At 34.6% G+C, this 17,602-nt stretch overlaps 2 protein-coding genes across 5 annotated transcripts in view; both read right to left on the bottom strand.

Annotated features, from left to right (window-relative positions):
* LOC123562323 (uncharacterized) overlaps positions 1 to 3,708 on the bottom strand; it is a 31,750-nt gene extending 28,042 nt beyond the window's left edge. The window contains exon 1 of the mRNA XM_053537082.1: positions 3,616 to 3,708. The gene's annotated coding sequence lies outside the window, so the exon portion shown is untranslated. The remainder of the gene's footprint in view (positions 1 to 3,615) is intronic.
* A 2,844-nt stretch (positions 3,709 to 6,552) lies between these two features.
* LOC123564453 (protein phosphatase 3 catalytic subunit alpha-like) overlaps positions 6,553 to 17,602 on the bottom strand; it is a 98,022-nt gene continuing 86,972 nt past the window's right edge. For all 4 annotated transcript variants that reach the window (XM_045358060.2, XM_045358058.2, XM_045358059.2 and 1 more), the window contains one exon: positions 6,553 to 16,139. In XM_045358060.2, coding sequence (XP_045213995.1) covers positions 16,015 to 16,139 — 125 coding nt within the window. In that variant the 3' untranslated portion in view covers positions 6,553 to 16,014. The remainder of the gene's footprint in view (positions 16,140 to 17,602) is intronic.

The following is a 17,602-nucleotide window of genomic DNA, read 5'->3' as shown; positions in this document are numbered from 1 at the left end:
AGGTAATACTAGATTTGATACTACTGACATATTTTAACAATCCATCAATATTTGACAATACAGTAAAACTTTACTAAACACCGGAAGTGCAACGAAAAAAAGAAGAAATTACTGTTTCATGTGGAAGATGGACTTTCCACAGTTCAAAAAGATTCTTCTAAACAAAGACAGGTTCAATAGTATGCATTCATGATTCAGGTATTCTTAACCAATTTTTAGAAAATAAAAATGGGGCTAATGCTTCAAAATATACACTTTCCTTTTTTTGCTCCTAAAGTCAAGATGCTATACAATTAAAATGCAGTTGTTAGGAAGATCATTTACGGCCACAGCAGCCATGCTCTTAAATGCTGCTGGGGGCACTGACTGCATTGCCTGGGAGGTTGTTCCATAGTCTGACGGTACTTGGGAAGAAGGATTAGAGATGTGTGCTGATACATGAATGAGGCACTTGATATATTAGATTACAGCTTCTTGTAATTCCTGTAGTTGTCAGAGAAAGAAATTGTTGTGCCAGGATGGTGATTTGCATGTGCATAACTCCAGACATCATTACAAAGTTAGCCTCCTGTAGGCATATGATTTCAAAATTTAGCCATTTTAGTGCCTTAGGAGTATTTTAATACATATTTTGACAATATTTGATTCATTTGTTGCGAATTGAAAAGCAGTTACATCAAACAGTTTTCTCCCGCAATGCCAACAGTGTAAACTTCATACCATCCTCATGCAAAATACAAAAATAAAGTATCACTATTCATTTGTTTCTCATCCGTTATTTTGGTGAAACTAAGACTGTTCTTGAAACAAAAGTGATTAGATATACATGTTTTGATTTATCTAAGGCATAAAATGCAATAATGTTATAACAGCAGTCTATGGGAAAACAGTATATCTTCCAATTTATCAAACCCCTGCTGGGAACCTAGACTTGACATGCATCAACTGACAAGAAATTAGTAATTAAGATAAAAAATAAAAACATGATAAAAGATTGAAGGAAGGTTGGTTAAAAACAGGTTAAAAACAGAGCAGGTATATTATGGAGAGATATGTTCAATCTGGCTTATGACCAGACTGAACTCAGGGCCAGACAAGGTGACAATGTCCGGCAGCAATGCATTCCAGTGGACAACAGTTCTAGGGAAAAATGAGAATTTGTGACAATCTGTTTTGGTCCGGATATGCTGGAACGCTAAGGAATGACATGAACGTGAAGATCTAGAGACAGGGACTAGGTAGTCTGGAAGAGGGATGGCAACCGGGTTGTTCAAGATGTTGTGGAACATGGCCAGGCATTGGTCAATTCTGCCAAGGTCAAAGCATCTCCACTGAAGGGAAGCCAACATGTCTGAAACACTTGACATTTGACCATAGTCGTGTTTGACCCAGCGGGCAGCTCTCCAGTTGGTCTACGAGAGTTCCAGTATATAGTGCCCAGACTGAGGAGCAGTACTCCAATTAAGGCCTTACAAGTGTCCTGTATGCTGTTGACTTTAACCCTTCTGAGTGCACTTTGATGTTATGTCTTAAGAAGCCTAGTGTTTGATTTGCTGATATTTTCTATGTGATTTTTACATGTTAGATCATTTGAGAGAGTGATGGAAAACAATTTGTGGTCTCTAACCTATATTTGTTATGACTGTCGATGCATACTCCAGAGATGGTCGCACTACTGTAGTGTAACACTGCTCTTTTACCTTTTCCAAGCAACTATATGTGTTTTTTCTGATGAATGATAGATTTTGCTGTACTTGAGTGGATTCTATGACAGATTTGATATGATGATCTATCCTAAATACTTGGCTTTTTTGACAGTTTAAAGGGTAGAATTGTGTATCTTATAATCAAAGATTAAAGGTAATTCTAATGACTTCACATTTGTCCAGATTACAAGACAACTGCCTAGTTATCTCCCACGTTTGCAGTCTTATCTAGATCATGCTGAGGTCTACACTGGCCTAGTTTCCTCCGGCGTCTGCAGTCTTATCTAGATCATGCCGAGGGGCTACAATGGCCTAGTTTCCTCCGGCATCTGCAGTCTTATCTAGATCATGCTGAGGTCTACACTGGCCTAGTTTCCTCCGATGTCTGCAGTCTTATCTAGAACATGCTGAGGTCTACACTGGCCTAGTTTCCTCCGGCGTCTGCAGTCTTATCTAGATCATGCTGAGGTCTACACTGGCCTAGTTTCCTCTGGCGTCTGCAGTCTTATCTAGATCATGCTGAGGTCTACACTGGCCTAGTTTCCTCCGGCGTCTGCAGTCTTATCTAGATCATGCTGAGGTCTACACTGGCCTAGTTTCCTCCGACGTCTGCAGTCTTATCTAGATCATGCTGAGGTCTACACTGTCTAGATCATGATGATGGCAGCGTCCTGGGCTACACTGTCATTTTCTGATCTGATGATCCTGTAAAGAAGGCAATCATCAGCAAAGCGCCTTGGTGGAAGTCACACAGTTTGGCATGTCATTGATGTAGACAAAGAAGAGCAGGGGCCCCAGGACAGTCCCTTGGGAAACTCCCAATTTGACTGCTGTGGAGGATGTAGTTGATCCTTCATTAAAAACAAGGACTACAATCTTGTGCCTGCCAGAGAGGAAGTCTACAATCCAGTCATTCAGTTCATTTGCACCCCATAAAACCTGAGTTCATTTCGTACCCCATAAAACCGGAGTTTTGCAAGCAGTCACTGGTATTGAGCTTTATAAAATGCTTTACTGAAGTCCACTAGTACTGCATAGATAAAAATGAAACTTGGTCCCTAGTTATCAGATTGTTCTTGAGTTCTTGGATGGTAAGTACAAGCTTTGATTCACATGATAGAAGTCTTCCCGAGTCCATTTAGAGCATCAGTAAGTATATTATTATAGTCTAGATACTTAGTGATGTGGCTGTGAACAATATGTTCTATAAGTTAACAGCATTACTGGTCTGTAGTTGCAATCGATGCCTTGCATCTGTCACCTTCTTTGAAAACTGGGAGAAATATTGACCTGTTTCTAGAGCTAGTCCAACTAATAGGACATATAGGACAGCTTAATAACTACAAAATATCAAAATTATAAAGTATGCTATCCTGAAAAAGCCGAATGAGTAAAGCTATTTAATATCTACACATAACTGTTTTCCATTTTTTGTCATCTAGGAATTGTTGCAGCAGCTGTAAAATGTTTTTAAAGAGTAAACCCCAATTTGGGCCGATTCAGAACACCCAAGTAGACTTTAAATTTTACTCAGACATTAAAATATCCTCTACAACTATAACAATTAAAATCTTCAACATCTTGGCACAGCTGTCACTTACATGAAATTTTGGTGATGTAAATCAGAAACCAGTTCTGCTTTACTTATTCTACAAAATTGCAACTTTGAAACTTATGACAGCTTTAGTACATCTGAATCCAAAGATTCTAAACTCTGACATTTAACACAAAAATTTGTTTGAAAACCTATACTTTCCTAGTTTTTATCAATAATGACAATACATGGACGCACTATCCGAAAACACAGACACTTGAAATTTACTGACACTTTTCGCCTTACACAAGCTTTGTCAGCATTAAAAGTTAATTTTCTCCTATTACTGTGATGTTTTTGTGCAACATAACCAACCTGTTTTTCTCAATTACTTCTTAATTGGGTTAAATTTCCATGATGTATAGCTTTGACACCTCCTCGGTAACGCCCCCTTATTGTATGAGAAAGACAGTTCGTGATGTTCAACATTCACTTACCTCCCTTTGGCCATGCAAAGAATTAAATTAATAAACCAAATTTATTTTCTTTTATTTCATGTTACTGTAATCAAAGACTATAGCCTAAAATATAAATCATTAGTACAATTAAGTGTAAAATTTTAGCCAACGATTGTACTCGAACTCATTTTCTCCTCTGTTAACAACCCTTGTATTTAAAGGCATTTCTCTTTTTTAGCTCCATGATTAATAGCACAGGGATTTTATTCTTTTGACCTTACCACTTCATGGGAACTTTCTCTTTTTAACATTTCATTTCATTTATTGGCAAATCGGCATTACAAATGCCTTTGACCATTTACAATATCTATTACAAATATGGTCAAGACATACTATGAAATAAAGAATCAATAATACTTACAAATAAACAGATCATCCATAACAAAACATTGTACCCTAAACTAAGAGGCAGTTAGAATTTCAAGGGTTTGTTTCCTTAATTTAAAATGTTTGAAGAATGAGGAATGGTCACAGGTTACATCTGTATTAGTATCAATTCATTCTTGTAAGCTGTATTGATGCTAGACGAAACGGTCCCATTTGGTTAACCAAGAGATGGCCCATACAAAGCAACCTAGGTCCAAAATGAGGTCAAGGTCAAGGTCAAACTGAGGTCAGGTGATGTCTGAAGATGAGGAATGGTCACAGGTTACATCTGCATTAGTATCAAGTCATTCTAGTGAGGGGTATTGATGCTAGACAAAACGGTCCCATTTGGTTAACCTCGTACGGACGGACGGACAGGACGATCACTATATGCCTCCTGCATCAGTAGATGCCGGGGGGCATAAAAAGATTATTTCAAATATTTGCTCTTGGTTTTTCATGGTTTTAAATATATTTCAAATGACATGAAACGGAAGTATATGAATTATCGTTAAATCCTGAGAAAACACATCATGAATTCCATAAATTGTGAATAGTAGTCAGCAGTTTCTTTGTCATAATGGAAGCTTTTATCAAATTCCCCTTTTTTATCAGAAGTGAAGGATTTAGGTATTAAACAAATAAACTTCCACTAACTGTCTTGTCTTCAGTATTTTGGACTTGGATCATGGATTATTTTACTGCTCAAGTAAATATCGGTGACTGGCGGAAATCACTGCTAAATTTCAAATTCAGTACGTTTCCAATCCTGAATAAGTTATTCATAAAAATATTTACAACAAGAGGGCCATGATGTCCCTATATCGCTCACCTGAGTACCATTGCTTTAACCAAAAACAAAAAGAAAAAATTCTTACAAGGTACAGATATGTCAAAATACACCTAAAAATTGGAGGTAGCATCCATGTTGTACCACAGAAAAGTGGTCTCAGTTTTTTTCCTACAGCCAATAATAAAAAAGTTACTAAATAAGCTATTTACAGTAACATAAAAGGGAAGTAATGAAAAAAATATTGTAAGCAAACAAAAGAAGGATCTGCCAAATAAAAACAGGAGCACTGCAAAGCAACGCAAATGCAGAGCAATATTCACAGAAAACAAAGTCATATGACCTTTGATCCATAAGTGTGACCTTGACATTGAATTTAGCCATCCGAAACATGTGCTCTGCACATCCTTTCAATGAGTGAACATTTGTGTCAGGTTTCTCTGAAATCCATCAAGGGTTTCAAGAGTTACAGAGCGGAAGGGAAATTGCTAACCAAGACACAGACAGACAGACGGACACCAAGGCGATAACATAATACGTCCCTGTGGGCGTATAAAAAAAGAATCGAGATCTTATGGTGATACAAGTTGTGTGCAAGTCTGGTTAAAATCAAATCATAAATGAAGCTGCTATTGTGCAGACAAGGTCAAAATAGCCAATTTTGGCCCTTTCAGGGGCCATAACTCTGGAACCCATAAAGGGATCTGGCCAGTTCAAGAAAGGAACCGAGATCTTATGGTGATACAAGTTGTGTGCAAGTTTGGTTAAAATAAAATCATAAATGAAACCACTATCGTGCAGACAAGAAATTGTTGACAGACTGACGCATAGACTAACGACGGACAAAGGGTAATCACAAAAGCTCACCTTGTCACTATGTGACAGGTGAGCTAAAAAAAAACACGTAATAATGGTAACTTTTGGACAACTCACATTTCCCCCCAGTAATGAGCATATATACCAGTAATACAATTCATATAGTATATCGATTACCAGACCTCTAGACTCCAGGTCTAGAACCCATAGCCGCTTCCTATAAAGAAAACTATAAACAATCATAGGGAGAAGTAAAAGTAGTACAAACAAGTGATTTTGGTTCCTGGATACTGAAACAAGTAGCTATGCTCAAACCACACGAATTTAAACACAATCCACACATCTGCCAGATCCCTTTGGTATATACGTAAGCTTCCTGAACCTTAGTCACTTAATTGTACAGAACTGGCTCATTGGTAAGCTAGTTATAGGCTACAATCATGTCATCTCAATAAATCAGCAGACAAGTTTGAGGTCATCCATCCCTTAAACAGCTTTAGTAAATGGGACATTGACTGACCCAAAAAGATTCTCTATAGAACATAGGCAGTCATTTATCTTGTGTAGACCACAGCATTCTCTGCATGTTTGGAAACAGTTTTCAGTACCCAGATACCTTGTCATCAGACCAAACAGCTCCAAGCTTAAAATGATTCATCAACCGACCGTGGACAGCTGTATTGTGGAAAATGTTGGTTGTGAGGTATGGGGTTCTTCAGTTACTAGCTAGGAACAATGACAGGCATAAAACGTCCTGTCCTACCTGATGCAATGTGTTACATTAAATTCATTTCAGGGTGCAAAATAACAACAAAACAAAAATGAAGAAAAAAGTATAAGATTTAATTCAACACGGAAAATTTTATGAATAAGAATACATGCATGATTTACAACAGGGTACACAGTTCACGTAAGACATGAATGGAAAAATTTAATAATCTAAATGAATAAGGAAAATTACATAGTAAATTTTTGCATTACAATTGAAAACTATTCACAAGGCTGTATTTACTGAGTGCATTATTGCAGATTATAAAAATAAAATACATTATCATACATACAGACAAAACAGTTCTAGTATAACAAACTCAAAACTAGCGCCGCATGGTAGTTTTCAAGACCAATAAGACCCAAATAAATCTTTGCCTTATTTTTTTTTCTAATTTAATAAAAATCTATAGCTACTATTCTGGAATCACTAGACTATTCTAATTTTCATCTAAATGTGTAAAAGAATGTCAAAACAAAGCCTCCCAACCCTCTACAGAAAGATACAAGAGACAATTTTTATTCCGTATGTTGAGGTAATCAGCACTAGTGTCGAGTCAGCATACAATAAAACCATGTACTTCTTAAAAAAAAATCCACACGAACTAATTTATCACTATAAAGTTGACGTTTTCTTCTTACATTTGAAATCTACTTCTAAAAACAGAATATATCAACACATATGAGCAAAGGATTAATTGTACATGCCTGTATCAGTTAAATTCCTCATGAACTTCACACTTGGGGAATGTTCCATAAATGCATGTAAATATATACCCTTTATTTCAGTACATGTTTAATATTTTAATTAAAAACAAAAACATTTTTTTGGTTTGACTAAGTTCAGGACTAATACTTTTCACCTTAAATTTATTTCAATACCTGTATTAAACTTTTTCCTTATTATTATAAAGAAATTTTACAATACTAATGTTGCTCAGATATGTATTAATATCCATAGTTGGGGACTTACTTCTCACACAAAATAATGATTTGTGTGCAGTTCCCAGGGAAAAACAGCATGTTGATTTATGTAGACAATGTTGATGACTATGGACAAAAACCATTTCCTATTGCAACATCTAAAATTACATATACAGCTAGAAGTTTTTCTGTATATTTAAGAGACCTTATCTTTAAAATTAGGCTTCTATTAACATTTAGTTTTTTCATCTGGTCAACATCTAGTGCAAAACTGTTTTTTCTTTCAGTATGCAGAAACTTCTGACTGCCCTTCCTAAAATATTTACCATGTGTGAACGAAACTTTCAGACTTGTTACACAGCTTAATACAGTACCACGTTGTTTCACAAAACATTCCACAAAAAAAACTGTTTTCTAAACCCTAATGTACCCGTGGTATATCTCAGATAGATTTATCATGCACAGTCAAAAGAGATTTTGATTTCGGGGTTTGCATTCATCAGTAAGCACAAAACTGCTAATCCTACCATTATTACTAAGATACTAGCAATTTTGTACTGTACTAGTTGCTAATTAGGCCAATTTAAATGGTACTATTGCACCGGCTATGCCCCTTTTAATTAACCCTCTCTATAATAGATAAACACACCCAGATACAGCAACAGAAACGCTAATGAGGTGAAAAGCAGGCTTATTTTTGTCAACATGCTGCCATTATCTCTAGTCATTTGGGTATTATTATCTTCACATCACATCAAAATTTTCAACTTTACGAAAAAAAAACATCCGTTGAAAAGGTCAAATTTCAGATTTGACCAGCATATAGCAACACCTACTTGTTTGGACAAAAAGAAGGAAAAATATCCCAAAAATGCAATGACTGAAAATCACCAAACGAAAAGTAAACACTGCCAATTAAATATACTGGCAAAAAACATGAGGTAACTGGAATGTTTTCTTCACAGCTATATAAGTAGCAAAAAGGCATCAAATGCCAACAAACCAGCTAAATAAACGTCCGTAATAAAAGCTGTAAGCTATTTGCATACTGCTTGTTACCCAGTGCTAACAACAAGAGATATAAGTATCATGTATCAACTTGCACGCTACAAAATATTTTAAAGCTATGAAGTGACTTATATAAATTTAAAACGTAATGCATACTATTCAAAAACAAATGAAACAAGTAACTATTTAACTTGCTATTCTAAAACTGATAAAAACGATGCTTAATTCATTGTTTTCCTGTATAAATGAATATAACATATTTGATACAATTTTGCTGCTTTTCACAAATACAAGCTCAAAGTGATGAGTGGAAACTTTCATGGTGAACAATAACACAAGTCTAAATGCTTCACTGTTTATATACACACAGACCACTTTTGACTTCAACCCTAAATTTGTGCTGTACTAGCCCCAGTGCAGTAGTCCTCGAATATCTTGTAAAATACAAACTGTCATTGGATTCAGGGCTTTTTCTTTGTTTTGGGAACATAGCCTATACCCCCAATATTGGGAATTTTGATGCGTAAATGTTCCAAATTGGGAAATATTTAGTCCCATAGGATATAGTAAGGATGTGTTTAAGTACTTTCTTATACACTTGTTTCACATTGTACAAACTCTTTAACATACTGCCATTACAAAATTGTACATAATTTGGTCTATGTTTGTGCAATTTTGATGAAATTTTTTTCAGAATGTAGATAGGGAATATTTATACTCATTTTGGGAAAAATACATACTTATTGGCAACTGGTAATATAGCCCAATAACGGCTATAAAAAAGGCCGAAAAAAAAAAAAACCTGGGATCTTTTATCTTACTTCTATTTGTGAGAAATACATTTTAAAAATATTTTAACTTCAGTTTTTAACATCAATTATTTGCAGTATTTAAAAGGATCCAATATTAACAGATTTTTTTCAATGTTAAGTTCGCTGTTTTGGCAACAGATCTGCAAAATTCAAATATGAATTTTTTTTGGTAACTTTTCAAAAGGATTAACTTTAATAAACTTAAAACTTTAAATATTGCATTCAGAATTAAATTCATTTTTATATGAGCTGTACATGGACTACTTCACTACCTCTGAAATTTTGCCTGTGTGTAATTATGTGCACAACCCATCATCCACTTAAAGTATACTCAGATTTAATATGGTAACTTTAATTAAATCTTTTGTTATGATGGTGAAATGTGGAAGGACTATTGCACAGGGGCTGGCTACTAGATTCTTGACATGCAAATACGCCAGGGCCATGTACTGTACATGTCACTGTAATGTTCACCTACGTTAAAACAGTCCATACTTTCATTCATCATCAAGTGGATGGGAAGTGAGTCTGGGACACCTGTTATTCTCAGGGGCTACACAAATGAATACATACAAATGAAAACATGCTGTTCATATTCAACAATTTTGTAATATTTTTTTTACTTTAATATAATATAATTGATGCCTGAAAGCTTTCCTTTCCTTCATTCACATAAAAATTATTGGAATTTAACATACACAAATAATACTTACTGCTTATATAAAACAAGCATCATTATTATCCTATTCTTTATAATTCAGAATCATTTTCACAGTATGTTTTTTTAAAGTGTAACTTCAGATAAATAAAATATTTAAAGTAATTATATCTTTTAAAGTGTACAAAGTTTCAACACTTGCCTCCAGACTTGGACTAAGAATGATCTTTTAAAATTGATTTATTTTATTTATTTGGGTTTTACGGCGCACCAACACAGTTTATGTTATATGGCGCCAAACAGGACTACAAATTTTGGTTCCACATTTTTTAAAATTGAAGTTTGTTCAAGGACATCAAAGATAAAAAGCCAAATTTCTTTAAAAAATTTTTGAAGGCATTTCCAGGCACCTGTTTAGAGCCACTGACCTTCCTGGATCTAGCATGATCAGCAAAATGGTCATGCATTAATTTGCCAGGTATTTTAACTTGCACTTTACAGTAAGTAAAGCAATATACATGCATGCCAGACATAACGTGTATTTACATATGAGCCGTGCCATGGGAAAACCAACATAGTGGCTTTGCGACCAGCATGGATCTCTGGATCCATGCTGGTCGCAAAGCCACTATGTTAGTTTTCCCATGGCACGGCTCATATCATTCACATGCATTCATTTACTGCATGGTGTATACTGCAAGGACATAACTTCACCAGAAGAATAAACAGTAGTTTCTAAACAAAATAAGGACAAAATGCCATATTTAAAGTACAGCTCTGGGACTGTTCACAAATGAAATGAAGTAAGTTTTCAGAAATCTTTGGAATTCAAGGAGATAATGGTAAGCAACATCTGCTTTTCTTTGGAAGAATAACTTTTATACAAATTTCAGTCTTGCACAAGTATACAATAACAGATTTAGAACAATTCACTGAATAACTGCCGCAACATGAAACTAGCCACTCAAACAGATTCAAGAAAAATGAATGGAATTTCCAATAATAATAATTAATTATTATATAACAATTTCTTAAACACACTCAAACAGTGCAACAATCATCTATCCGTATAGCCCTAAACCAACACCAAAATCCTATTTATATAACAATGTAATAATTATTATATACATATATATATATGTATTATATTCTTAACATGAAAATATAAAGAAAAATGCTTATTTTGTCTATTTAGTATTTATAGGTAGAATTTTAAAAATTAAACAAAAAAGGAGCACATTTACTATGTAACAATATTATACACACATTATCGATATTGCACCTTAATTCAATAATAAAAATCTATTTGAAAAATAGCTGTACAAGGGTTTGCACTTTCTCAAAGCAGTTCTCTAAATCATTAAAAGTAGGATTTTAGACCCCCTTGATTTTCTTTTTAAATACAATGCAAAAGAAACAGTTGACAAAAATAAAACTATACATAATCTAAATAACACATGACTGACAATGTTTATTATTATCAGGCAGTTTTTAAGTATTTATTTATTTTATTTATTTGGGTTTTACAGTGCACCATCACAGTATAGGTTATATGGCGCCAAACAGGACTACAAATTTTGATTTCACATCTCATTTACATCAAAATAAACATTTAAGTAGTTGGCTTCTCAGGTGTTAAAACCTGTAATGCTGAAAATACTTCATGATTTCTTCTGTATAAACTGAATTTCCATCAGGGTGCAAACTGCCAAAACATCTTAATTGTTCCATAAATATTTCCTGATTAAAATATCTTTTAACTGTATTAGTGGTCTTCTTCCAATTTTTGTATGGAAGTAGCTAATTTCAAACACTTGAAACAAAAATTACATACAAATACTAATAAAAAATAAAATAATAATAATAAAAAAAAAAACAAGTGCTAAACTAGTGTGCAATATTTTGTACCAACATTTGTTCAAAATTTCAGAAACAGATCTGTCCTTGTTATATAGAGATAAGTACTACACACTGCTGCTTCTTAAATAAACAAAACTGTTAAGTAAAACACATATGCCCATACTGATGGCAGGACTGAGGTAACTGGGTAGGTAATTTTCAGCCTCGAGTATTCTGTCACTTTGGCCTTAAACCAAAACAAGGTCATCTACTAAATACAGGAATCCTCCTATTAAGTTTAAGGACCCAAGTGTTCTCCAGTTAGCGACTGGAAACTGTGACCTTGACTAGATCAAGGCCCATTATTTCAAGAGTTATCACAGGTGTACGGACAGATGGAAACATCGGCTGTTAATGGGGGTTGAAATTACACTTTGCAGTCTGATGAATGTAGGATAAAGCATTCTTCAGTTATTGAACCAAAGGTTACAGATCAGCAAACAAGAGGGGCATAATTAATAAATACAACTTAAATATTGTACTTCAGTATAATGCTAATAATAATAATAATGGTACAGTAAGCATACAGGATTAATTTCTAAGAAACATAAATCTCTTTCAACCTAAACTGCCTAATAATTTCCAAGGCAAAATATAATAAACATCAAATTGTTAAAGATATGATTAGCAGATTTCATGAAAACAGCAACATTTTTAAAGATATTAATAAATTATGCCCGGCTATATCAAAGCTGTATTAACTGGAAAAGAAACCTTTAAATGTCAAAGTATCATGGCATTTAAATTGAATGACAAATATTAGGCGGGGACTGAACCAAGAAAAAATTAATTTTCAGATTAAAAAAGAAGCCTTGAAATATACATTTAATGAATAATATCGAAGTTATATCTGGTAAGAAGAATCAGTTACTTTTAGCATGTAATGACATATACACTCCCTACCTCTTAAAAACTGGTAGGTATATATATTAAGATGTACAAACATGATGTGAAATAATGTATATATCCATATGAATAACTTTGAACAGTTCACTATGCATTAAGCTTTGCATATAAATTTACTATGAAACTAGAGCTACTTTTGAGAAAAGCGCATGTCTCCCACAACTGTCTAATCATCTAAACACTAAGTCAGTGTTTTTATACTGTTTAGTCACAACAAATATACCTTTGAAGAGTAAAACGGCTGATTTTCAGTAATTCAAGGGCCATAATTCTGAAGTGCCTATGCCAATTTTGCTAGTTATCGAACCCGGGAGAGGAATTATGGTCATACACATTTTGTTTAAGTTTGGTGAAGATCGGAAAAAAAATGTCTGACTTGGACTTCAGCATTTTTATCAGTCTAGGTGATTCATTAGTTATTGTCAAGGGCCATAATTCCTCAGTGTCTTAACGGATTTGGCTAGTTATCGAACTTGGCCAAGGTCTTATTTGCAAACACATTTCGTTCGAGTTTAATGAAGATCTGATCCGAAATGTTTGACTTAGTGCAGACAAGATGAATGGTTTTTGGTGCATGTTTGAGAATGAAGTCTTCAGCATTTTTATGCATCTAGGTGATTCATAAATTATTGTCAAGGGCCATAATTTCGAAGTGTCTTGGCCGAATTAGCTAGTTATCGAACTTGGCTGAGGTCTTATGGTCAAACACATATTGTTCAAGTTTGGTGAAGATCGGATGAGAAATATTCGACTCGGAGTGCGGACAAGATGAATGGTTTTTGGTGCATGTTTGAGAATGAAGTCTTCAGCATTTTTATGCATCTAGGTGATTCATAAATTATTGTCAAGGGCCATAATTCCGAAGTGTCTTGGCCGATTTAGCTAGTTATCGAACTTGACTGAGGTCTTATGGCCAAACACATTTTGTTCAAGTTTGGTGAAGATCGGATGAGAAATATTCGACTTAGAGTGCGGACAAGCTTTGTGACAGACACACACAGAGACTGGAATAAACCAATATGTCTCCCACACCACTGTGTGGTGGGAGACATAATAACAAACTGTAAATACACAGGGCTTGTCAAATCCACTAATCTGCTTGTAAATACAAATAGAAATCGGCTGCGGGCAAGTGGAACTTGCTGTAGTACTCATCCTGCATGGTTAAGTGTGATTTTTGATCAAAAATGTATATTCAATGAAAATACAGACACCGGAGTTGAACATCTCAAACATAAATATTGAAAGTTTATTTACTACATGCATAACAAGTTATACAATACAAGAGGAACTGCAGGACAAATAAATATTACAATAACAAGATGAGAAAATCCTAAGCAGTGTGTCAAGCAGGACAACTTACTTTCAATGAATTTGTCAAGCCCTAGTATATAACCAAAATTGCAATCCATATTTTAGTGAAAATGCTATCATGTCAAAAATATATTTAAAGTCAAAATAATAAATTTTGTAATTTGAATGAAGTAATTTGTCTTCATAGCAGTATGATCCATGTCTGTGAGAACTGGGGACTAAACTTCCTATGAAATGTAGGCATCACATTGAAAAGCTATGTACATTTCACATTATTTTCTTTTTAATGGAAAAAGGAGCAAAAATTTGTAACAACTAGAATGACGGGATAAAATTATCTGTAACTTGAGTATACCACACTGGTCAACTAAAACTTAGCCATGTTCTATAAAAAAAATCACTTTTGATCCTGCACTGAATGACTAACAGTTTATCTAACATATTCCTTTCAATGCAATGTTCCAACAGTAATTAATAAAACAAAAACATCAAAATAGAGCAACTGAATATTTGCATGTTAAACTATACAAGACCTTAATTAATATGCTTTTGAAACACACACAATCATGAGTGAGCTAGTTCCAAAGGGACTCCTACAATACAATACATTTAACAAAGAAAATACACATAGAAATTTAAAAGCTGCACTCATTCATTATACCATATATGTTGACCAGTGTGTTATTATGCCTGATAACAGTACACAAAGCCATTCAACTGTATTATCACAGTCATATATCAAAAAGGGAGGGAGGGAAATGGGGAGGGGGATATCAAACCAAACATTGATAACAATCCTTCACACAGATTCATCCTCCGATGTAACAGATACATAACATTTCCTTAATAAGGAATGAAACTTGTTGAAAAACTTTGTTCTTTTTGCTAAAAAGCAACCTTAATATAAATATTTAAGTACTGATAAACAGTTATATACAATTGTACATCATTAATAAACTAAAAATTTGTTTACACAGTTCGGTCACGTTTCTATGATGATGTTGCCAACTCTCCATTAAGTTGTACTATGGTACAACATTCTATTTCTGTTGTATTTTCATAATATATCAGAATGGATTAAATTACCTTGAGATAATCCCTTCTGACAGTAACAAAAACATGTTTGTGGGTTTACGATCACAGTTTGACATACGCTACCAAAATTACAATGATATGATGAAGTACACAAAGATCCTGATGCCAGACTATTCATGAGCAGCTACAGGAGGTAAACAACAACAGATCATTCTTGATTCAAATGAAAAATAAATAATCAAGAAGAAAAAAATGCATTAAAACCACTCCACTTTTTCATACATTTTTTTTTTGCTCTGTATAAATGTCACTGGAGCAATGTTCATCAAAATGTATTAAGTAAATGCCAGACAGACTATGTTAGATCACTTATGACCCAAACAGCCCTCACTGCTGCCATGTTGAGGGTCTTGAGTCGTCATCTAACCTCATCAAACACCCGCACCACTAAACACAGATCACTGTATCTAACCTGTCTGCATAACAGAAAAACACTGAACCAACAATAACAAAGTAGAAAAATATCAACTTTGACTAGATGAAAGTCAACTTTGTAGATCATGACTGTACAATGTCAATCAAGTAAAAACGCCATGAATTCCAGTGACATGGTAAAGTAAAATATAGTGACAATGTCCCAGAAATGACGTAAACATTCACATACAGTACTAGGCAATATCTCCATGTTCAGCAGAATTTGTAGAAAATACTCCCTGCAATAAGCAGAGCAGTACAAGGCTCTCTCCTGAGGTGAAACGAAAATCTCATCCAGTCGTGAACTATGCCACCCTCAGTTTTCATGAACAACTTTGCAAGGCAGTGCACCCTGTCTATAAAGCTTTTTCATCCATTTATTACTAGTTTATTTAACTGTTCAGAATGGCTTTAAGCTCACTGTTAAGTTTTGCGTTGTTTTCTAAGGAAGAGCCTTCACTTTCGATCTTAAATCTGACTGTTCTCCTAGCTCTTTGTGGAATTGTTTACTTGCACTTCTTTACGAGGCGGCATACGTTCATTCAACTTATCGAGAGATTTTGCCTCTTCAAAGCCACTTATTTTGTGTGAGGGATTAAATCCACCAAGTGCTGAAATACAAAATGCAAATTAACTTAAAATCAAGGCATTGCATATAAATTTCAGACTCTTAAAGGTAAATGCCACAGTTGCCTATATGTATATAGGGCAGAAACTTTCCTACGGGCAGAATTTCTTTAAACTTTGTATACTGACTGAGAATCAAGTTTAAAACGGAAATATGTATCAACAAGAGTGCCAGAATGTCACAATATACACCCGTCAGAGCAAATTTCTTTACTCTAGCACCTGTATTTGCAGATGGAATTTTAATTTTGTGGTTGTTTAGTAATCATTGTAATTCTTTTGCTTTCCTAAGTCCACAAAAAAAACTCCTTACCAGGTAGAGATACCTTAAAATACACCTAAAATTAGAAAGTAACAATTATGTTGTACCACAGAAAAGTGGTCTTGGTTTTTCCCTAAGGTCAATTATAAACAAGAGGACCATGATGGTCCTGAATCGCTCACCTCTTCCCACATGACCCAGTTTTGAGTATGATGTCGTTTTTTCTATTATTTGACACAGTGACCTAGTTTTTCAGCTCATGTGACCCAGTTTTGAACTTGACCTAGATATTATCAAGATAAACATTCTGACCAATTTTCATGAAGATCCATTGAAAAATATGGTCTCTAGAGAAATCACAAGGTTTTTCTATTGTTTGACCTACTGACCTAGTTTTCGAAGGTACGTGACCCTGTTTTGACCTTTACCTAGATATCATCAAGGTGAACATTCTCACTAATTTTCATGAAGATCTCATGAAAAATATGGCCTCTAGAGAGGTCACAATGTTTTTCTATTTTTATACCTACTGGCCTAGTTTTTGACCGCACGTGACCCAGTTTCGAAAATGACCTAGATATCATCAAGGTGAACATTCAGATCAATTTTCATGAAGATCCATTGAAAAATATGGCCTCTAGAGAGGTCAAAAGATTTTAATAATTTTAGACCTACTGACCTAGTTTTTGACCGCAGTTGACCCAGTTTCAAACTTGACCTAGATATCATCAAGATGAATATTCAGACCAACTTTTATACAGATCCCATGAAAAGTATGGCTTCTAGAGAGGTCACAAGGTTTTTTTATTATTTGACCTACTGACCTAGTTTTTTAAGGCACGTGACCCAGTTTCAAACTTGACCTAGATATCATCAAGATGAACATTCTGACCAATTTTTATGGAGATCCATTCACAAGTATGGCCTCTAGAGAGGTCACAAGGTTTTTCTATTTTTAGACCTACTGACCTAGTTTTTGACTGCACATGACCCTGTTTCGAACTTGACCTAGATACCATCAAGATGAACATTCAGACCAATTTTCATACAGATCCCATGAAAAATATGGCCTTTAGAGAGGTCACAAGGTTTTTTCCATTATTTGACCTACTGACCTAGTTTTTGATGGCACGTGACCCACTTTAGAACTTGACCTAGATATCATCAAGACGAACATTCAGACCA

The sequence above is a fragment of the Mercenaria mercenaria genome, chromosome 2 (genome assembly GCF_021730395.1).
Source record: "Mercenaria mercenaria strain notata chromosome 2, MADL_Memer_1, whole genome shotgun sequence".
NCBI classification, from domain to species: Eukaryota; Metazoa; Mollusca; class Bivalvia; order Venerida; family Veneridae; genus Mercenaria; species Mercenaria mercenaria.
The sequence above is the reverse complement of the archived record's forward strand: the minus strand, read 5'-3'. Positions and strand labels throughout refer to the sequence as shown.